This window comes from Thermobia domestica, chromosome 2 (assembly GCF_964235325.1).
Source record: "Thermobia domestica chromosome 2, izTheDome1.hap1.1, whole genome shotgun sequence".
Lineage (NCBI taxonomy): Eukaryota > Metazoa > Arthropoda > Insecta > Zygentoma > Lepismatidae > Thermobia > Thermobia domestica.
The window spans coordinates 360,021,860-360,046,155 of record NC_137455.1 but is presented as its reverse complement, the minus strand read 5'-3'; the positions used below and the strand labels follow the sequence as shown (position 1 = coordinate 360,046,155).

The 24,296-nt window shown below is 35.7% G+C and overlaps 1 protein-coding gene across 1 annotated transcript in view; it reads left to right on the top strand.

The window, feature by feature from the left end:
• The first annotated feature begins 2,618 nt into the window (after positions 1-2,618).
• Positions 2,619-24,296, top strand: part of LOC145678819 (corticotropin-releasing factor-binding protein) — a 530,344-nt gene continuing 508,666 nt past the window's right edge. Inside the window, 1 exon segment of the mRNA XM_081749360.1 lies at positions 2,619-2,887. Within this exon segment, the coding sequence (XP_081605486.1) occupies positions 2,819-2,887 (69 nt within the window). The 5' untranslated portion in view covers positions 2,619-2,818.

Genomic DNA, 24,296 nt, shown 5'->3' with positions numbered 1-24,296 from the left:
CGCTAAAGTGGTAGTCATTTTGTGTTGTTTAAACACCTCATTTTTTTTCTGTTTATATCCTCAACGGTAACATAGCTTTCATCAGAAGAAAGTATATAATGAGGACTTTACGTTTTGAATTAGACCAGTGGTGGCCAAACTTATAAAGCTTCTGCTCTACGTACCGTTTTAAATCCTACTGTGAGCTACCAACTAAAAGAAATACCATTTAGAAAAGTCTTACACTTGTTTATTGCCTATAAACCTATATTTCTAGTAAAAATGAAATCAAAACTGTCCAAGTTAGCAAATGTCTAATATACATACGAAGAACATGACGTACACAACTCCACGCGTATACAATCAATTGTGAGATGAGGCTGACAATGACAGTTACGCGGTAGAAACAAGCAGTAGTTGTCATCAGCGCCTCCTGTCGTTAGTGTCAGCTCAGTGGAGGAATCAGGCCGGTAGCCAGCCCAAAAATGTAGGGGGGACCCTATCAAACAATAGTATAGTTCATCACCATATTATAGTTCATTTGCAAGCCTACAGTGAAAATTTTAGGGGGGGCAGTCAAAATTTACGGGGGCCCGGACCACCCTAGCCCCCCGTGGATACGAGCCCGGGAGGAATCAAGGTTACCCAACCAAAGCGTTGACACGATCTACCAAAAATGTCCGAGGTGAGATACTAGTAGCTCGCGATCGACGGTTTGGCGATCACTGAACTATATATTTGAAAATAGTATCCTCAAATTAGTATAAAATACAAAATTAGAAATTTATCGAAGCTTGGCTAAATTACTATTGGCACTAGTGTTAGCTTCTTGTTTGCCAAGTACTAAAGTGGATCCTTATGATTACATGGCAAACCTGTGGCTAGCGCTTTCTGTACACTGAGAAAAAAAATTGTAGGTGACATACTTAAAAAGATAGGTTACATGCATAATTCCTGTAGTTTTTGGACTTAACGTACAGCAGACGTATAACTGAAAACGCATGTTTTATAATACTTTCTGTATAAGTGTTCCATCAATACGTACTTTCCGTATGAAACAATATAGACGGTCAGCATCTCACATACAAATATACGTATATAACATACAGCTGAGGAATGTAACATAAGTATATGCATGTGAACTACGGAAAACTGTTACATGTCAGACATCCTGCAACGGCATCATGTAACATCGAAGGGCAGTGCCTATGTAGCATATGGATAACGTGTGCTCCGTACTGATTTCTGTAGTAAGCAAGAGGATAACGTATATTTGTACAATATACCGCTGTCCGGAGAACGGATTTTTCTCTGTGTACCTATGGTTCCCGGTTCAGGTTCCGGCCTGGGTACCTGTCTTGGATATAAAGCCAAATATCTCACTTTAATCAATAGGTTTAGTCTCATATACCCTCGACGTTCAAAATGGATATTAAACAACAATCAACTAATCACGTACTAAATCCAGATTATGCTATTGGTGGTATATATTGGTTGCAGGGAACGATTTTTAGTTTTTTTCTGCCACTAATTTCAACCCCAAATTTTAGGAGTAAGTATATACTCTACAATAAAGCGCTCACACTTTGATCCAAAAAAGTCTGAGTATTTCAATAAATTGCACTAAAAATAATGGAGAACGCATTTCCTTATTATTTACTCATTTCCAACTTCAAGCAGTTGAATTGATTGACGAAAGTACACCACACTCAAACATATTTTCTGAAAGATATTACAGAACATTTATGTAATATCGTGGAGAGAAGGGTTAATTGATTTCTGATTTTTTCCTCAACTCTAAGAAGTGGGAATTATGTGAAAAACCCCAAAAAGTTCATACATAATATTGTATCAAAATAAACATTTATTTTACGAAAGTTATCATAGGACATGCTTCTTTTACGCTTCTCAGTGCGTGGGAGGGGAACAGGAAAGACAAGTTCATTCTCTGACTCTCGATTGATTTTAAATCCAAATAGCTGGGATGATTGTGTAGCTTCAAAAAATATGTACCATATTCCAAGAAAATCTAATGTTTTTCAAAGGATATGATAGATCATATTTTTAATCAAAGTTGCGTAATGAGGCAGAGTAATTCATCCCACATTGCTGTTTACTTCTATGGGGAATAAAATAGAAACCGTCTTGGTAGAATTTTAGCGCTTTCAGTTTTAGTAGAAATAAAAACAGAGATAGAATATATTCTGTGATTCACATAAAATATTCTCTTCACTACATACTACCGTTTTTGCTCTATCTGTCGACAAACAGACTGACAGACATAAAAATACCCCAGTATGTGAAACTATAAAGTACTTATGCTTAATATCATAAAATGTCTCTCTAAAAACCACATTGCACTTATAAAAAAAACAATGTATGTTTATGAATTAACCACCTACGTAGCTTACTTTCTGAAATGATGTCAAATGAAGGAGGGAGGGGCGGAGTAAATATTAACTTTGAAAACAAGAAAATACCTTTAGTATATGTGTAGGCTGTGTGCTTGTAATCTTTTTACAAAGTTAATCCGTTAGAGTTTCCTGCGTGGACGCAACACGCCTGACAGAGATGCCGCGCGCGAACACAGAGTGAAAGGATAAGAGCGGGGAGCGCGAGGCAACGCGGAGAGCCCGTTTATAAGAGAACCGCGCATCGCACAACCAGCTCCCATTTCGCCAAATTTCTCTTCGGCTGCGAGAAGCAAAAACGCTACCAAGTTCCGTTTTTTTTCAACGCGGAAACTTTCCTTTTCTTTATTCTTTTCCTTTTTCATTTAGTTCCCATAGTTCCTCGCGTTCGGTCTAAAGTAAGAAAAGAAAACATCTAGTGATTCAAGATGAAGGCTGGCCTATTGATAACTCTGTGTCTCGTCTACTTCGCAGAGAGTGCTGAAATCATTCAACAGGTGAGTGAAAAATTAAACTTATCCTATCAACTGAAATTTGACAAATTTCACATGTAATTCATAAATGATGGTTGAGGACAATATTCATATAAAATAAATACATTTCACATATATATTTGTTACATAAGTACAATAGAAGTGTTATATTTTAGTGTACTTTCAATTTCTCATGTGCAGCGCGCATTTAGGAGCTCGGCGCTCCTAGGCACTTTTGCTGTCGGTGTCTTTAATAAATATGTATTTCTCCACCCCTTCATCCCTAGATTAAAAATAAAACTTAGCTAAATTATGCTTAATTAGTGAATTAGCAATTTATTATAGTTAAATAGTAGCCACTAGATGCTACAACTACGTAACAAAAAATAACAAATAGGAGACATGTTCTGAATTATTTTTAGATCCCTTACGCTATTAGGCTTACGTATTTATTACTACATATCTTCGAAGTGCATGATGTTTCTATCAAATCTAAAAAAAAAAAAAAAAAATCTATTTGCTCTTGATTTTCTATTTTATCGGATGAAAAAGTCTAATTACTTATTTTTTTTTTAAATTTTGCGCTCTTCAAAACTTTACGCTCTAGGCACAGGCCTAGTCGGCCTAATGGGAAACGCGGTACAGGTCATACGGTTTTACAACTAGTATGTGTAAGACCATATGCATATGAGTCACCGTTGGGAAAATACAATCAATATGAGGTAGGGCGATCACCTTTAGTGCTAAGGGTCACTGATTCGTTCCAAGGTCAAGTGAGTTTGTAATGGATAACTTCGTGTACGCGGGTTTTCTCGGGGTTCTCCCGTTTCCTCCCATTTCATCATTCTTCACACTATTTCCTCGTCATCCACTTTCCTAAATCATCCTTCTCCTTTACCCTAAGGCGTAAGTGTGAGACGTAAAACTCGGTATTTCAATTCATTTCATTTACAAAGAACAATAGTTGAGTTGACTTTGAGTTTAACGTCCTTTCAGCAGCGGGGCTGTATGAGACGGGTAACTACTGAGTAACGTGGAATCGAAACTACATGAGCTCCCGCCGAGAATCGAACCCGGACCTCCCACGCCTACAAACATTAATAAAAGTAATATAGTTCTTTCTTTACATGTTCACTATATAATAAACTATCTGTTCCAACAGAATTATACTTACCACTAATTATTACCGGTATTCGTAACAAATTTTGTAGTGTTTCGTCATAATGCTTTTATTTGCCACCACCCTCAAAAAGTACACGTTCACTTTGAAACGCATTGTTTTTTCTAGTATGTTCAAATTGATGCCATAATGTTACTATTTATTGATAACGAAAAGTTAAAGTTTTAAAACAAACATATTTTGGTTGTATCGGGTGTTCTAAAAATGGCGCCGACGGATCACAGAGCACTATTCTACAGGTGAAAATAAAGCGAAAATATTATACGATGAAACGTCCTCCGGAGCCTCCTTCAGCCGCTATGTGGAATCAAAATTGTGTTTATTTTGACTTGTAGAATAGTGCTGTGGTCTGTGGGCGCTATTTTTAGAACACCTGATACACATTAACTATACAGCGCATAGTCATATTACTAGTGTCATAATGAAAGAACTTAAGAGGCTCTATCACTGCGAAATTAAAATACCGCTAATTTTACAGTAATTACGTGATATCTTCAAATAGATAAAAGATAATTGGAAAGTGGAACAAGACCTCCCTAGACAATGTTATTTTGCATGAGTTACCGTTATCACGAGTCACCTAGTAGCTTTCCGTTTGCAGTTATTTAGAAACGTGAAAATAAATGCCGATTTTCTAAATGGTTGGAAATCGAAAGCAGATAAGTGAGTCGTGATAACGGTATCTCATGTAACATAATATTGTCTAGGGAAGTCTTGTTCCACTTTTCGATTATCTTTAATCTATTGGAAGGTACCACACAATTACTGTAAAAATAGCGGTATTTTAATTTTGCAGTGATAGGGCCTCTTAATGAGGATATCTTTAAAAAATATCAGTTTCATCTTAGCAGGTGGCGTGGCTGTCGCATAACACCGGAATTTTAGAATTTACAAAAGACTCACTTTTATCGATTTTTTCGAATATTGCGACCCAGAATTTCAACTCACCTAGCATGCAACCAGAAATTTTTGTTTGGAGAGGTCCAAGCTTTGGATGGGCCCAGTACTACAAGCCACTAAGTCTATGTAGTATTGAACGGATATTATTCTGCACCCGAAAAAGACGATAAGTAATTCTAAAATATTTTACCAGTGTTTCTTCCAGACATGATTTTTGGGGGGGGGGGTGAGATGGACACTGACCCCCGGAGGAGACCAAGTAATACGTTTAAAATATAATAATAAATAGAATAGCACCGTGTGATAATAGTACGTGCCTCCGAATACTAAATGTGACCCCCGGAACCTTTGTTCTGAAGGAAACACTGATTTCTCCCCTATATTTTAATTTAAAAATGATAGAACTAAAGAGATCCCGTCCCCTCCCCAGAAGAGGAAGCTTTCTTATTTTATATATATAAATAAAACCCATTCCAAAGTTTGGAGACCTTAAAAGTGGAAGTATGACAACCTACCGCCCCCTCCCAGAAGTCGGTCCTGGATCCGCCCCTGGAACTAGATAACTTTTACAAATGTATGCTGAGTTGGGAAGTTTTAGAGGGGCCTGCATCCGGTAGACCTTCCAGAGGGTGCTCCAATGCAACTTACGCATATCATTTTCTACAGCTATGCTATTCCTTTTTTCTGTCTTTTGTCTCATGTTAGGACTTTTTTTTTTAATTTAACCACTAACAATATTATAGATTTAAAAGGTTTAGTGAAAATGAGTTTATTTAGAGATAAATGCGATCGTAAATTTTCAACACTGGTTAACCACTAAGTTCTTAGTATATAGATGGGACCCATACATTTTTTTTTAAAGGGGAGCGGAGTACATATGTAAAGCAAACTAAAAGACTTATTTTAAAATATGAAAGCATTAATAACTTCCAATACATTATTATTATTAATAAGTATTCTGCCTTTTGGTAAATCCTGGGACTAATGAGTATTTTTTTTTCAAAGATTTGGGCTTGGAAACTTTGTTCCATGTTTCTCGAGGTCTTCAGCTTCCTCTTACGTGCATATTCTTCTTCTTCTTCTTCTTCTTCTTCTTCTTATTATTATTATTATTATTATTATTATTATTATTATTATTATTATTATTATTATTATTATTATTTCTAGCGAAAATTCATTAGCATATCTTTGCGTTTATATGAATAGAAATAAATAAAAGGTCGAAAAAAATAGCAAACGCAAAGAATATTTAAGCAATGCTACTGTATATAGTAATAAGTTCTCAAGAGTTGACTTGATTTTGAGTTTAACGTTCCCTTCAGCAGCAAGGCTATACGAGACGTTTACCTACTGATTAACGTGGAATCCGAATCACATGAGCACCCACCGGGAAAAGTGATCAAGAGTGTGCATCGAGTTAGACAAAAGATTCTAACAAAGTGTATGATTAATTACAGTTGTTTTGATTATTTTAACGTGTTGTCCTAGTTTATTTTTTTAAAAAAATACTTTTCTTTCATATTCTATTATTAACAATCTTTAATTTTCTATAAATATTTAGGATTTTTAGGGATTTTAGGATTTATATTTCTGGGGTTTCGGCATTATGACAATTTAGCCCGTCACGTTTGAGGGATCACATCCATCGGGTATCACACTATCCGGGAAAGAGAAGGATAAAAGGATTGGGACAGGAAGGAAGCGACCTGGGACCTATAAATGAGTAAAACCCAGGAAAACGCCATTCAAGGTGGTGGGCCTGAAAAGGCTTTTTACACTTTATCGACCGCAGTGTCCCCACCATGTAAGTATTAGTCTACATACATTTAATAAGCTTAATAAACATACAACAAACAAGCCCTGTTTCGGGGAAAGGAAGAAACAGTTTTGGGGCCTAACTCCCAAATTGTACCTGTGGCTGCACTCCTAATAATATAATGCAAGATAGTTCGATTCCTGGTGGGGACACTTGGTCGAAAAAGTGTAAAAGCTTTTTTTCATGCCAGCCATCCTGAGTGAGGTTTTAGTGGGCTTTCTTCATTCAAATTAGGTAAATGCCGGGATGGTAGTAAGCATACAGGTTCCAGGCCTCTTCCTTCCTTCATTTTCTTCGGGCAGTGTGATCGCAGAGAGATGTAATCTCTCATACGTGATATGCTAACATGGCCATAGATGCCGCAAGCCCAAAATCTAATTCCTAATCCTAATAATACTGACGGACCAACGTGGTCATAGATGTCGAAAGCCCAGAAATCTAATTTCTAATCCTAGTGACGGGCTAACATGGTCATAGATGCCGAAAGCCCAGAAATCTAATTTCTAATCATAGTGACGGGCTAACAGGGTCATAGATGCCGAAAGCCCAGAAATCTAATTTCTAATCATAGTGACGGGCTAACAGGGTCATAGATGTCGAAAGCCCAAAATCTAATTCCTAATCCTAATAATACTGACGGACCAACGTGGTCATAGATGTCGAAAGCCCAGAAATCTAATTTCTAATCATAGTGACGGGCTAACATGGTCATAGATGCCGAAAGCCCAGAAATCTAATTTCTAATCATAGTGACGGGCTAACAGGGTCATAGATGTCGAAAGCCCAGAAATCTAATTTCTAATCATAGTGACGGGCTAACAGGGTCATAGATGCCGCAAGCCCAAAATCTAATTCCTAATCCTAATAATACTGACGGACCAACGTGGTCATAGATGCCGAAAGCCCAGAAATCTAATTTCTAATCCTAGTGACGGGCTAACATGGTCATAGATGCCGAAAGCCCAGAAATCTAATTTCTAATCATAGTGACGGGCTAACAGGGTCATAGATGTCGAAAGCTCAGAAATCTAATTTCTAATCCTAGTGACGGGCTAACGTGGTCATAGATGCCGAAAGCCCAGAAATCTAATTTCTAATCCTAGTGACGGCCTAACATGGCCATAGATGCCGAAAGCCCAGAAATCTAATTTCTAATCCTAGTGACGGGCTAACATGGCCATAGCTGCCGAAAGCACAGAAATCTAACTTCTCATCCCAATCCTGTTTCAAAGACAGATTGATGTAGGCTGGACACGTACGGAATAAATTTAAGGCGTCCATAACATCTTAATAATCAGCAGGAAGAGTGGTCAACTAGAGCCTTTCTATTTGAACTGTGCCCCTTTTGTCGCTACTGTCGATGTGTGTTTTCCTGTACCTCCCTCGAAAGTGGAGGGACAAGTTGCTGCGGCCGGGTTTTGCAATGTTGGGTGCCGAAGCGTTACCACAATGAATTATTTTACGGACTTCGCTGTGCTCTGTCTTGTTAGCCGTACTAAGTAGCCTACGATCTTCACTCGTCAAGACCAAATGACTGAATGACAAATTGGCAACACAGCTGAGGTCATTCACTTCTTTTCCCTAAGCAAAGGGAGGGTTTCATCCATCAGAGGGTGGCAGGGGTGGGGCCGAAGTATAGTTCGCATAGTTTCCGAGGGCACAGGTGGAATAGACTTAAGTCTCCTTTACTTTTACATTTCTCCAGGCGCTCATTTGACAGAGGGTGGCTCCTTAGCTATATCGGAAGGAGCATAAATACAGTAGATTCCCTGGTAACCGATCACCACGGGATCGGACTCTGATGGAATAACGAGAAAGTTGGTTAACATAAAAATCACCATTCCCCCTAAATTGTGCACTATCTTTATAGTGGTTAGAAAAGGATTAGAGCAGAGCATAAGGGGGTGGGTTAGGGGGGCTTTATACCCGGGCCTTCAGGTGGATGGTGGCCTCCACTCTGATCAAAATCTCAACTGGTTGTCTAAAAATAATCATACAAGATACAATCATCATTTTTTTTAATTTATTACATTTATATAATAGAGTAACTGTGTTTTTTTACGCATTTGGGAAGTTCTATTGGGCATAATATCATCTAATGAATGGGATGGTTCATAGAACTACGTGTATTGCTTTAACTTTCCTACTATACTTTCACAGAAATATATTAGGCGAAGTTAGTAGGGCCCGCATATTTTTTCTAGCCCCTGTTCTCCAGATGGGTTAATCCAGCAGTGGCTTACAGTATTATAATTCAATAAATTTACGTTTCCAAAATCAAAAGTTTCGATCACAAGCTGCTCCAGTGACATTTAGTTGAACAAAATACGGCATCTATATATATAAAAGAGAACGTACAAATCTTTGTTAGCTCATCACGCTAATACGGCTGAACCAATTTCTTTCATTTTTGGGGGGTTATTAAGATTTGGACCCTAGATGGTTTTTATCATATCACTTTAATTTTCAATTACCAGTGTCTTGAGATAATTGACCATTCAAGTGTCCATAACGTACAAATCCTTTGTTAGCTCATCATAGCTAAATCTAACCGTATTTATATGCAACCCACATGACCGTGTCACTCGGCGGGTTAACATAAATGACAGGCGATATAATGTTAACATTTACTCCAATCTTCTATGGTTTTTATCATATCACTTGAAAGCGAAAAAGTAAAAATTATCTAAGTAACAAAGTTTATTGCGTTCCGGGGTGACCCCAGCGAAGCGGGGTGAACGCTGCTAGTCTTAAATAAACCCCACTGCACGATAACACAAACTACACGCTTATTTACGTTGTATGTGCATTGAAATGATTGTAGCGCTTAATGGGAGATGAGCAGGAGCGCACTCAGATTTCTTTTTAATGTTTATATAGTATCGAACGGGTTATTCTACAGACAAAAACAAAATCGATAAATAATTTTTAAGTACTGACATACATATTCCCACGAAAAATTGTAAAATTAGAATGTTTTTACCGGAAAAGAACTAGTACTGAAGATGAGTAAGGTCAAATCGTTAGTCTAAGCCTATACCTAGTATTTGTCTGCTAAATAAGTATAGTTATATATATATATATATATATATATATATATATAAGTATATAAATACATATAGAGTTAGGAAGTTTTGTGAGTTGTCCAGATTCGGTGGACCCCCCTGGAGATGAGAGAAATAAAAACACAATTTAAACATAAACGGAATACTGAAATCAAATTATGAACGTTTATTTTAATACTGTGTAACAAAACATAATAGAAACAGCTATACCGTAATTTTTCTCCATTCTAGCATTTCATTCATTTCTCATCATCACCGTCTCCTTTAGCCTAACCGGCATAACCGTGGGACGTAAAACTTAAAGATTTCATTTCATTTTCATTCTTTTCTAAACCAGATTTATTTTTATTTTTATTATTTACAAGTTTCACATTTGTAATGTGGAATTACTGAATACATCTAGTTTTGTATCAGTGTTCACGATCACGAAATCCATCTTTTTATTTATTTATTTTTAATATAAGTAAGTGAAGTTCAAACAATACATTTCCTTTTTAAACATAAAAATTCAAGTTTTTTATTCTACAAAAATCTTAAATAAAGTTGTTTGTACTTCTTTCTAATAACCGAAGAGGTAAATGACAGTTTCTGCAGGAGACAGGAGCGGATCTAGAAGATAATACCTGGAGGGAGCAGCCAGAACTCAGACTATGATAAGAATGTCATGAATTTACTATGAACTTTCAAAAATATATAAATAATAGCTAAAATTCTTTTTGTCACTCTAACATTTGTGGGCCTAGACCCCCGTGCCCCGGCCTAGATGCGCCACTGGCAGGAGAAATGGAAATGAAGAAAGGAAGATAACACATTTAGTAGATACAAACGAAATGAAGACAAGTAGCTGATTAATTAACATTCGGTTCACTTTTAAACAAACAATTACAACATGAAATTAAACATTTCTGTTGTAAGTTAGAAATACCATTTTTTTATTTCTTACTCCATCTTCCCTAAAACAAAATAGCAACCACTTTTTTCTTGATTTTCTACCGGAGTGTTTTCAACCCTCAAAAGCTATGCCGGAGCAGAGCAGAGCACCACTAAACCCCTGGTATCGAGTGAAGAAAAACTCCAAATTGAAAATAAAAATGCAATTAACCCTACAATACTGAATGAAGTACAGTACTCTATTATATTTTTTATTGTGTTTCTTTATTATTCTGCTGGAGGACTGGGGGAGCGCGGTGGCTCAGTGGTAAAGCATTCACCTCCGGTGCTTGGGGTCCCAGGTTCGATCCCAGCTCACGCCGTGCGGAATTTGTGGTGGACGAACACCGTGCTCGTGGGTTCCCCCGTTTCCTCCCACTTTCTTCATTCCACCATTTTATTCATTTCTCATCATCGCAGTCTCCTTTAGCCTAACCGGAATAAGCGTGGGACGTAAAACGGAAAGATTTAATTTCATTCTCTGATGTAGAACTGAGAGCGGCTGGTAACGAAAATTGGTAGTAATTGGAGAATAAATGCCGTCTGCTCATAGGATCAAACAGGGCCACTATATCAATAGTTGGAGAAATTACCAAACACGGTAACACTGTTCTAAACATAAACTTAGTTCCCTTAGTGTTTAAATATAATAACATCCATGAACTTGACCAAATCGATTCGCCTAATAAAATCATGTAAATCACAATTTCTTTTTCGGTGGTAGGGGCAAATTTAAATAAAAACTTCTACAATTTATACTATACGAATGCAAAAATACAGCCAACTTTTATTTAAGATATTCACTGTAAAGAACAAATAGCTTTGTCAGAGTGTACACCTCGTGAAACAGTTTTGGTTTGGATTTTGTAAATCAAGCTCCTAAAATACTCAAATTTTACCAGTCTAGGCTTAAATATAGTATTAAGATAAATACTATATTCTTTAAGACAAATATTTAAGTCTATCGAGTGACAAAGTCATATCCCTTTCAACACGGGGAAACACAATTGTGCGGGTTGGTTAAAATCGATGTAGAGGTGCCCACTATTACTTTTGTGCTTCGAAAGGGCGTTTAGTGATTGTGTAAACTTCGTTCAACGATTTGCAGTTGTTTTGGCTTGTGATAGGTCATTTTTGGCGTGTACAAGAAGAAAGAAAAGTATTGTTCTCAATGAAGCCATGACTGTCACCGTGTAGTTCAATTTTAGCCGTATTAAGGGTACAGATTAGTACAGATTAGTTTTAGCCGTATGCGCCTTTGCCGTGGCAGACCTGGGTTCGATTCCCAGCGGGAGCTCATGTGGTTCGGGTCTCACGTTAAGCTTTTAGATTCATGTTTCATATAGCCTCGCCGCTGAACGGGACGCTAAACTCAATTGTAATCTATTCAAACCAGAAGTGGTTGATATCTGCGATTTTCAGTTTCAACACTGATCGTTACAAGGGAAAAAACATTAAATGTCTTTCACTGCTCTTATTATCTTAACTATAGGACTATATAAAACTACGTAAGCTCACATAAATTAATGGGGTACTTCCGGTTGACATGGAAAGTTGAAATTTGGAATCATTATAGCTTTCCGAGACTAACCGACAGGAAAATTTGCCAAAAATGAATATTTTTAATTTTTAGGGAGTCTAAAGGATGGATGGATGAATTTCCTCATGTTATTTAAATGAATGTTTTTTTGTTTGGCCCTATAATCTCATGTTTTAGGCACTTGGAATTGGAATAAAAACTTCAAATTCGGTATGCTTGTACGTTTTCGTTAGCGTTAACTAAGTAAATAAGTAAAACTAAAAATTTCCAACTGTAGAGTGGTTTTATGGGGAACTGAAATATCTTTCCCATGTTATTTATATGGGACACCTTTTACACCCCAAAATTATTCGGCACTTCCTGTAGCGCTACAATGATTCAATTTGACACGATTGTAGCTTTTTGGGACTAACCGACAGCAAAATTACCAAAAGTGAATATTTTTAATTTTTAGGGTCAAAAGGGGAGATGAAGAAATTCTCCATTTTATTTAAATGGACCTTTTTTGGACCTATAGGTATAATCTCATATTTTAAGTACTTGGAATTGGAATAAAAACTTGAATTTCTGTATGCATATACATTTTCGTTAGCGTTAACTAAGTAAATAAGTAAAAATAAAAAATTCCAACTGTAGAGTGGTTTTATGGGAAACTGAAAAATCTTTCCCATGTTATTTATATGGGACATCATCTACACCCCAAAATGTTTAGGCACTTTCGACAGGATTAGAATGATGAAATTTCGCATGATTGTAGCCTTCCGGGACCAACCGACAGGAAAATTGCCAAAAGTTAATATTTTTTTGTTTTTAAAGGGTCCAATGGGGGGATGAAGAAATTCCCATTTATTTAAATGGGCGTTTCCATGGGATACAAAAAGCTTATCTTTTAGATAGTTGAAACAGGAAAAAAACTCGAAATTTGTTAGAAATGTGGATTTAAGAGGTGCCAGGACGTAGGCCGAGTAAACGTGAGGGTCAGGGGGCGAAATCCCCAGCTGTGCCAAATTTAGGAACTGTAATTAAAGAGCAAATACACAAAATTCACTCTTGATGCAAAGGCTGATACCTAAGAGAAGCGAGGCCGTAGGCTGAGCAACTGCAGGGGTCTGGGGGCAGAGTCCCCAGCTAGTCAAAGGCTAGTCTCTAGTAAATCTGGAAGGAATAGAAATTTACTACCTTTTCCAGTTTGAATATTTATTCTTGTAGAGCTAAAACGGAATAGAAAGCGGGATATTTTTTTAATTGACTCAGAATTGCAAGAATAGATTTTATTTCTGCCCTTATTATTCTTTAGAAATCAAAAACAAAAAAAAAAAAAAATACTAGTTCAACTTTTAGTTTCAGTTTTGATTCTACAAGGCAAATTCTCAAGGGAAACCGAGAAACTGCTTTTGATAGAGACGCCGCATTTAAAAATCATGTCCCTTCTCCAACCTTGCTGCTCTATTGAAACTGATACTAATAGACCTGCTATTTCCAGTTTAATATTGAATACTTTTCATGGTTGCAGAGTGTGATAAGAAGCTCTCTTGTTATTAAATTAGAATAAACTATAGAGTATTATTGCCTTCCTTATCTTATTATATAATAATAAACCACTGGCAAACATAACCTTGGTTTCTTGTACACCTGTGCTGTTAGGGCGTCGTTCCAGATAGCTAAGTATTCTGCGGACCCGCAACAGAAAACTCTGTTGCGTACCCGCGCGAGCCGGAAATACTTTGGTTCTCATCATTCATCCCACACGAGCAGACTTTCCCACGCGACTCTGCCGCTGCGGATCAGCAGCGGGAAAAAATTGAGTTGCGGGGACTGCTGGCTCGCGGAGAATCTGTACAGGTGTAGCGGGTCGGCAAACCATTGCTGGCAATGAGTCAAACCACACAAGCAGACTTTCCCGCGACCGCAGAAATGAAAAGCGAAAAAATGGACGTAGAACTATTCATTAACGAAATACAAAAATATCCCGAGATATGGAATTTAAAGTGGGAAAAATATCGGGACAGAAATAAAAAGCGAGAGGCATGGAACAAGATGTGTGAGAAGAAGAAAAAACAGCATTGATATACATTATTATTACTTTTTAATGTGAGAATCTAATATTCATGTTGTGTTACTAGTGACATAGTAACACCTTAAAACTAGAGTCAAGATATCGTTAAGTCTTAATTGTTTTGTTTTTCGTTTATTTGGTTTTCTTTTGCTTTGTTTTGTTCTTGTTGATCAATCTCTTGTGCGTGGTTGTCCCTGACCTTCCCTTCCCTTTCCTTTTTTTCTTCCTTTTCCATTTACTTATGAAACAAAGGATACGAAAATATAAAAAAATAAACATTCCCAATGATGATACCTGGCCGGATTTGTATGCTCAAGGCACCGATTGAGAGTTACTCGGCTGAGCGAATATTATAATAATAATAATAATAATAATAATAATAATAATAATAATAATAATAATAATAATAATAATAATAATAATAATAATAATAATAATAATAATAATAATAATAATAATAAATTCATGCAGTTTACATTTGATTTTCGTTTAGCATCAAGTTTCTGCAGCGAGACTATGAACAGTTTATTGTGATATTAACAACAATAGACAACAAATAGGTTTGGAGAACGAGCCTCTATTGTTAATGCAGTTCCTTGAGATTTCTTATATCAATATTCTTATATCACTCCGGAATGAATGGCCACTTGTAACAGAGCATTATATTTTAGGTCGAGGTCACGTATTTGATAGCCTCTGTGCTGAAATGGGACGCTAAAGTCCAAAACAGCCATCAACATAATAGCAGAACAGAAAAGAAAGAAAATAAATCGTTTTTCGGGTGACAATTTGTCGTCCATTGTTAACGTATTAAATTTTAAAAATACTAGATTTAACACGAAAATTAGTTTAACATCAGGGTATTCATGAGGTTAAAAATAAAAACGTGCTGGATGCGTAAGAAAAAACATTATTGGTTTTCGTATAATTGATAATATTGTGCACATCGTTGCTATTTTAGAGACAGCAACTGAATATTTATTGACATAAAGAACAACTTTGACATAAAGAACAACTTAAAACCTTGCCATGAAACTCTACCTTTGTAGCTTACGAAATAATCAGCCCTTTTTCTGTTTTCGTTTGCTGCATTGCCTCCTTGTGGTGTGCTACACATATTGAGGATTTTCTCAAATCTTTTATAGTTATTCGTAAAATATTTGAGCCACCTTCCTTCTGATGATTGCATTTCAATAAAAGTGTAATTACAAAACCCCATTAAATACTCTATTTTTGACATAAATTTTGAACTCCCCTATCCACTTAGACTGTAAATAGGCCTAAATAAGTGGAAACTTTGATATTATATAAATGATCGCCCTTCCTCTTTCAGCAGTGGAATATACGAAAGCCTTGAAACATGTTCCATTTTTTATGTAAGAGTTCATATTTGGAATTCACAACTTAAGAGACTCTCACACATGGCACTGTGTGAATAAATAAAGGGAAATGTTACAATTATAAAAATATTCCCCCTTTTTCCATCTTAGAAGTGGACTATTCGGAAACACTAAATCCACTTTCTCAATATATAAAGGGGAATTTCACTACTATAGAAATGAAATGTTATCTTTGATTTTTACGTCCCACGATTATGCCGGGTAGGCTAAAAGAAATGGTGATGATGAGAATGAAACTTATTCGATTCAGTGTACCAAGAAACCTGAACATAGATACCTGACACGGCTATTTCAAGCAACAATGGAACTCCGATATTTTCGCCTTCCCAGTCCACATTCTTCCCGTAGAATTTTTATAGACTCTTCGGTTTTGTAATCCTCGTGTCTAAGGCGACGTATTACTACAGTTTCCTGGATGAAGGAATTATTCATTTTTGAAAAACTCTTTTACTTGTACTAACGCTACATATTCAAAAATTCGCAAAATATCGAAGCACCAGCCTTCCCCTTATTCCACTATATCTCCGGAAAGGTTGAGATTGAGGGTTTTTCCCTCTAATGGGTTTAATTGTACACAAAAACACTTCGTTTCCGCATGAACTAGTCCACAATTTCGTGTCACACTTGAATCGGCTTCCTCGTCAGTGATATTGCTCACATTCTCCGCGACTTTTTTAAAATTAGATCACTCGTTTAAACTTTAACATGTTTCAAGAAGGAAATCATGTAACCCTTATTCTCTTCGGTAAGCACTTATATACTTCAATAGCCCTTGCAGTTATAATTTCAGTGTAGTGTTTTGATATACATAAAACTAGCTTTAGTAATAAGAGAGACAGAGAAAGAGAAAGAGCAGAAAATCAAACTGTTTTTGACCGCATTATCAGATGAAAGATTCTTCGCGTCTATGACGAAGTTTTTTGGTCTTCTGGCCACTCTAGATTATAGACTGGTCGCGGGTCTGACAGGGTCATGGACCTAACTGCTTTATGTTTGGGTCAGTGATCACGACATTTACGGCTGGTACCATCACTGTTACTAGAGATAATAAGAAACGAAAAATTGACGAGAAAAGGAACATATACTCTATTGTGGGCATGTTAATATTTCCATTATTAAGATTATTTTTATTTTTCCCTTTGGTTACTTTATGATTACTTACTGAAGGTTTAATTACGAATAAATGCTATTTCATGTAATAAATAACGAAATTGTAAAATTTGTCCACTATATCAAATATAAATCAGTAAGGATATGGTACGTTATAAATATGTTTAACTGTATTTATCGACATAGTTTAGTATTAATTAGTAAAATGAAGAACCCTGGTAAGGCCTGCCAACTGAGAGCCTCGAGTTTGGCCTCCAGTGGGGCTGGAAAATTGTAATCTTCTACGCCCGTTTCTGATTCTCTCAACGTCTTTAAACTGGGTTGAGCCCAAAATATAGTGGGGGGGGGGAGCGGTTGAAGTTAGGGGTTCTCGATCTAACCTTATTATAGTTCATTTGCAGGCCTACCGTGAAAATTTTAGGGGCCAGTAAAATAATTATGGGTGGGCGCCGTGATACGGGCCTGTATCAGGGGAAATCTGCGAAAAACACTGTGATGAATAATCATCTCGACGAATACAAAAGCTAAAAAAACTGTACAGTTTTACTTCCAAGTATAACTCACAGGATTTGATGAAATGTTTTGAAAGTGGATGATTTTTGCCTGACATTGGAAGAGTTTTGCTTGAAAATGGAAGAGTTTTACTTGCTTAATAAATGATAAGATACGTTATCATCAGGCGCGTACCCAGACATTTTTGTTGGATGAGATAGTTTTAGGGGTTAGTTCAATACTACAACTTACTTCGTCCACAAAGTATTAAACGGGTAGTACTCTGCACGCAGAAAGATGATAACTAGTTGTAAAATACTTCCACTTATGTTTTCAGAAAATAATGATAACACTCCCACCTGTGTTTACAGTAAATAATGATAGAACTAGATTGTTTTTATAAGAGGGAGTGAAAATCAAACTTTGATGCTTCCTTGTGCAGCATGGTAGTTGTAAAATATGGCGAATATGGCGAACAGGTGTAACGGATGCGCAAAAATAATGAAGAAACCTTTTAAATTTTTGTGAAGCTCTCGGAGTACTGAAGTTACGTGAAATGTAACAATTTTTAATACTTTAAGCATTGTGTTTTATATGTTGCAAAGTCCAAGGGCACCTTCAGACTGGAGGGGCAACTCTAAACTTAAGCCTGAGAAAGTGTACAAATGTATGGTAAGTTAAGTGGGTTCTGACCCGGTGGACACCTCCTCCCAGTGGATGCATTAAGACAGAATTTTCATAAAATTTCAAGTAATCTTAAATTCAGAACTTTCATTCATTAAGAAATTAAGTAATTTCTATAATTTCAAACATATGTAGTAGCCAAATTATATTTTGGATTTTAAATACAAACATTAAACATATTCTTCACCTTCCGATGTCACCACAAGCATCCAAATATTCCATGTTTAATAAGTGAATAGAAGAGACCTAAGCCTAAAACTGTGGAGCCTCATTTTTGGACCTCAGATCTTGGGTGCCATTTTTGACATCATCGACGTGCTAGGGAAACTTGTACCTTTCGAATGTCACCATCTGCTTTCAAGAACTAGATTTAATAAACGAATAGAGAGAACCCGAGCCTTAAACTTCAGGACTTCATTTCGGGGTTCTTGAGGCTACGGCCCGATTTCTGACATCATCGCTGTTTTTATAAGACCCGAATCTTTCCAACGCCCTCACCCACGTCTAACAACTTTATGTTTATTGGATTATGTATAGAAGAGACGTTGTCCAAAACTTCGAGACCCATTTTGGAGTCTATGGCCGAAGACCAATTTCCGACATCACCATTGTGCTCATTAGAACTGGATCATTCCAACACCACCACCCACGTCCACCAACTCCATCTTTAACACGGTTTCCCTACCGTAGGAAACCCGGCTCATGCTGTTTTCATAACTGTTCTCCAAGTGCGTTTGTATACAACCAATTGTAATTTTGTAAAGTTTAACAAAAAGTCCAAAATAAGCCTCTTGAGAAAAGCTCTTATTTGTAAAAGAATACTAATCATCGCTCCGGGCGCTGAAATCTTTAGCTACAGTTCTGGATATACTACCTGAGTAACAAGATCAAAAACATAAGAATTTTTTTTAAATAAAAAGTTTTACTATTGATTTCATGATAATCTAAATTTATTTATCGCTTGCAATAACCTAAAAGGCACAATATAATAATAATAGTTCTCGAACTTCCGTTACAATTGCACTCTTCTCTGTCACTTCCTACCCTTGATTTATTGATTAAGTTGGATATAATTATTCTAAAAGCATGGCTCCTGAGAATTTCTATAACCTGGATGTATGTGCCTAAAAGTTAGTGAAATTGTTGTTTCTAATGCAGAAAGAAGGAAGTTAATCGAATGCCATGTTATTCGCTTTAAAGCAAAACGTATACTTTTCAGGAATTATGTTTAAGGAATGAAGTAATAAACAAAGGGCTTTGAGAGACCGTGCTTTTTAAATACCAATATTCAGCTTAAAAGCCACGAGATGTACATTGCAATATTAAGTTTCAGGCATATGAAGGAAAACCATGTAAGTTCCCTCCTAGCTATGCCAATGCTTCACCGTAACTTTGTGCTTAGATTCGAAATCTAGCTGAAAAAAAGGGAGTTCTCATTTACCACCTCTCTCTAACTTTAAAAATAAATATAAGCGTTTTCCTTCCTCTTTGCCTTTTCATTAACAAAGCTCCATTGTGAGAAGTTATAAACACCACTGGTAAAAAAAGCTTCGCGCCTTTGCTAGTCCATCGTCATACATACGTTCACAGTTGTATTTCTATTAATGTCTAAAGGTAAAGACATGCCAAAGATTTAACGCGGTTGAGGTCGATGTTTACGTCGCGGTCCTCCCTTGATAATACATGGTTTCTCACAAACACATGGTTTTAAATGGGTAATCACATCCAGAAATATACACTACATCCTGACCTAGAGGTCGACAGCGATGGTGAATTAGTGGTCGTGGTGATATACAACCGAGTTCGTTTTACATCGATCTTCAGCAGAAGCATCGCTGTGGCTCGTGTCCTCATTGGTCCTCCCTGTGGCGCTGCACTGATTAAAATCTTAATTTGTTCAGAATTTCGTCTGCCGAGGATGGTGTCTGTCTATGCTCGAGAGGTTTTGCTGCATTGTTAAATTTGATTATGAAAGACATATTAATGAAGCTAGTAAGGAATGTTCCATCGATATGGGATAAGAGGCAGGAACATAAGAGGCACATTTTAAATAGAGAATGGAAGAAAGTAGCAAATTATATCTTCTACTTGACTCCTAGACAAGACACCATAAGTTGTAACTAATTGGACAATAGGTTTAGTTTACATAAACCACATAGAAATGCAACGACGACCAGGTGCACATCCAGGAATTCTTGTTCGGAAGGGTCCAAAATTTGCCAGGGGGTGAACTGGTCTTATTCTATACCCGAAAATGCGAACAAGTAATTGTTGAGTACTGCCACCTATAGAGTTAGATTGTTTTTATAAGAAGATAAGGAATACAGATCAACTGCAAGGTGAAATTTTTAAGTTACATCAATTATTTCTCTGCTAAACAAGTATCAACTGTAAGGTGAAATTTTTAAGTTACATCAATTATTTCTCTGCTAAACAAATACCAACTGTAAGGTCTTATTTTTAAGTTACATCAATTATTTCTCTGCCAAACAAGTATCAACTGTGAGGTGAAAATTTTAAGTTACATCAATTATTTCTCTGCTAAACAAGTATCAACTGTAAGGTGAAATTTTTAAGTTACATCAATTATTTCTCTACTAAACAAGTAGCAACTGTAAGGTGAAATTTTTAAGTTACATCAATTATTTCTCTGCTAAACAAGTATCAACTCTAAGGTTTTATTTTTAAGTTACATCAATTATTTCTCTGCTAAACAAGTATCAACTGTAAGGTGAAATTTTTAAGTTACATCAATTATTTCTCTGCCAAACAAGTATCAACTGTGAGGTGAAAATTTTAAGTTACATCAATTATTTCTCTGCTAAACAAGTATCAACTCTAAGGTTTTATTTTTAAGTTACATCAATTATTTCTCTGCTAAACAAGTATCAACTGTAAGGTGAAATTTTTAAGTTACATCAATTATTTCTCTACTAAACAAGTACCAACTGTAAGGTCTTATTTTTAAGTTACATCAATTATTTCTCTACTAAACAAGTACCAACTGTAAGGTCTTATTTTTAAGTTACATCAATTATTTCTCTACTAAACAAGTATCAACTCTAAGGTTTTATTTTTAAGTTACATCAATTATTTCTTTGCTAAACAAGTACCAACTGTAAGGTCTTATTTTTAAGTTACATCAATTATTTCTCTGCCAAACAAGTATCAACTGTGAGGTGAAATTTTTAAGTTACATCAATTATTTCTCTACTAAACAAGTATCAACTGTAAGGTGAAATTTTTAAGTTACATCAATTATTTCTCTGCTAAACAAGTATCAACTCTAAGGTTTTATTTTTAAGTTACATCAATTATTTCTCTGCTAAACAAGTATCAACTGTAAGGTGAAATTTTTAAGTTACATCAATTATTTCTCTACTAAACAAGTACCAACTGTAAGGTCTTATTTTTAAGTTACATCAATTATTTCTCTACTAAACAAGTATCAACTGTAAGGTGAAATTTTTAAGTTACATAAATTATTTCTCTGCTAAAGAAGTATAGTTTTGTTTAAAAAGTGTATAAATGTAAGCCTATGTCGAATTACAAAGTGTTTTGGGGAGATCCGGACCCTTCAGACCGCCCGAATGATGACTATACTGAATATCACTGGGAGACACGCGTACAGATATGCAATATTCTCTAATGTTATCCACTGTTTCAGAGCGTAATAATCATAAAATACATTTAAGGAAGGGCGTACAAACTGTCATCAGAAACACCTTTCAATTTGAAAACAAAGGGAACAGACACTTTCGTGACCATAATACCAACGAAGAATGCAGTCTTACGATTTTAGTTAAGGCGTGTACAATTATCTGTTGTCATTACGTATTTTCTGGCATGCACGATGGCTCAGTGGTAAAGCGCTTACCTTTTCTGCGTGAGGTTCCTGGTTCGATTTCTGTAAGTTTTTGGTGGACAATATAGTGTCCGCGGGTTTTCTGAAGGGTATTCTTGTTCCTCGTTCCACCAAAATTTTCCATCATCACTGACTTGCTTTAATCTTCATCTTGCTTAACTTAAAAGGCATAATCTTGGGACGTTAAACTCAAAGATTTCATTTCATTTCATTTTACATATTTTGTTCACCTCAGTACATGATACGGTTATATAATTGCAGCGTCATAACATAGAAGTATTTCTACATATGAAATGAATAGTTAGCTTCTTTTAATTTCAACGTTTAATTTGGTAACACAATAATAGAAGGAAACAGACGAGTATTCGAAGCCTAAACTCTAATATATCATCATATTTGTGTCACACATCATGTTTAATGGAAGTAATAACTAATAACAAGAATTTTTAGAAATGATCTAAAAATGGATCAAAAGATTGCTATCTTGACCAAAATTAGTTTTTTTTTTTTTTTTGATCAGGTGCCACAACATTTTTGAACGACTCCTAAATCGAGTTTTCGTATTTTCTGCGGAATAAACACATCATACCGTGTTAAATGATAGTTTGGGCTTGGGTACACTGTTTGTGGTTATCCACACCGAGAAAAATTCCGTTCTCCGGACAACGGTATATTGTACAAATATACGGAATCCTCTTGCTTACTACAGAAATCAGTACGCAGCATACGTTATCCGTATGGTACAGAAGCACTGCCCTTAGGTCATGCCGTTAGATATCAGACATCGTACCGTTGCAGGATGTCTGATGTCTAACAGTCTTCCTTATATTACATACATATATGTATGTTACCTTCGTCAGATATATGTTATATATGTCCATTTGTATGTGAGATCTGACCGCCTATATTGTTTCATATGGAAATACTTACAGATGGAACACTTATACAGAAAGTATTATAAAACATGCGTTTTCAGTTATACGCTTGCTGTACGTTAAGTCCAGAAACTACAGGATTTACAAATGTAACATTCGATTTTACGTATGCCACATACATTTTTTCTCAGTGCAGATATAAGGCGTACAAGAAACTTTTTTGATTAAAATATATTAGATTTTAGATCAGGTGCCACAAAATTTTTGATCGGCCCCTCAACCAAGTTTTCGTATTTTCTACGGAATAAGAACATCCTACTGAGTTAAGTGATAGTTTGTGTTTGGCTACATTATCTGCAATTCTCCATACATAAGGCCTACAAGAAAATTTTTGATTGACATATATTGGATCTTTTAATTAAAATTACATAGAAAATAAAGACAATCGAATGAGTCGTAATTTTTCAATGTGTGAGTACAATGTTACTCCATTGTTTTGAAGCTCGCAGCTACTATTTTACATTGACATTCAGCTTTGTGTGTGTGTTTGTGCGTGTATGTATGTTAAGAAAGAACTACTACTTCATACTTTATACATATGGTTTTCCCTTCGTATTAAGTTATTATTATTATTATTATTATTATTATTATTATTATTATTATTATTATTATTTAGTTACACGACCATAATTAACTTTCTTGTAATATTGCAGAATAATCTTAATTACCAAATATTGTTTTAAAAATCGAAACAAAATATTAACAGAATATTTGAATTAATTAAATCACACAATAGATGAGACAATTAACAGAGATATAATTTATCAGTAAGTTAAGAGTTTAACCATTATGTTTTCTAAACAAAATTGTTTTTCTGGGTTTCCTCGAAAACTGCTCATTAGGATTTTTACTCATACATGTTGTAATATTCTTGATAGAGTCAATAAAGGTCCGGGTTTAATGCTTCACCAATTTTATTATGGAGTCTAGTAATTTTTATAGAATAAATTACAAAGTCCTTTTGTAATATACAAAATGATGTTTTCAACGTACGTGTTCACACATAAGTGGCCTCACATGGTAAGGGATAGAACTATCCCAGATAGCACAGAAAAATTTTAAAAAATGTTTAAAAATTTGCAAAGGCAAACTAAAAAGTTTGCAAAAAGCTTGCCTTTACAAATGAGAAAATTTGCCGAAAGTTCAATGCAAATAACGAGGTTGACGCTGGCTAAGTTTGCAGCAAAGTTGCCTCAGAAAATGAAAACATCTGCCAATATAAACGAAATGTTTGCGACTGCACAGCAAGAAAGTTTGCCAGGACTTTGCTGCAAATATTTTGTGCAAATTTTCTTTGACAAAATTTCCGAAAATGAGCTGATAAATTTGGTGAAAATATTAAAAAGTTTGCAGCAACATTGCAGAAAGTGTTTTCACGATCGCAAGATCATGTTTGCTGCAAATTTATAAAGTGAAACCTAACTTTATGAAACATCAAAATTTTTATAATGTGGATCCGT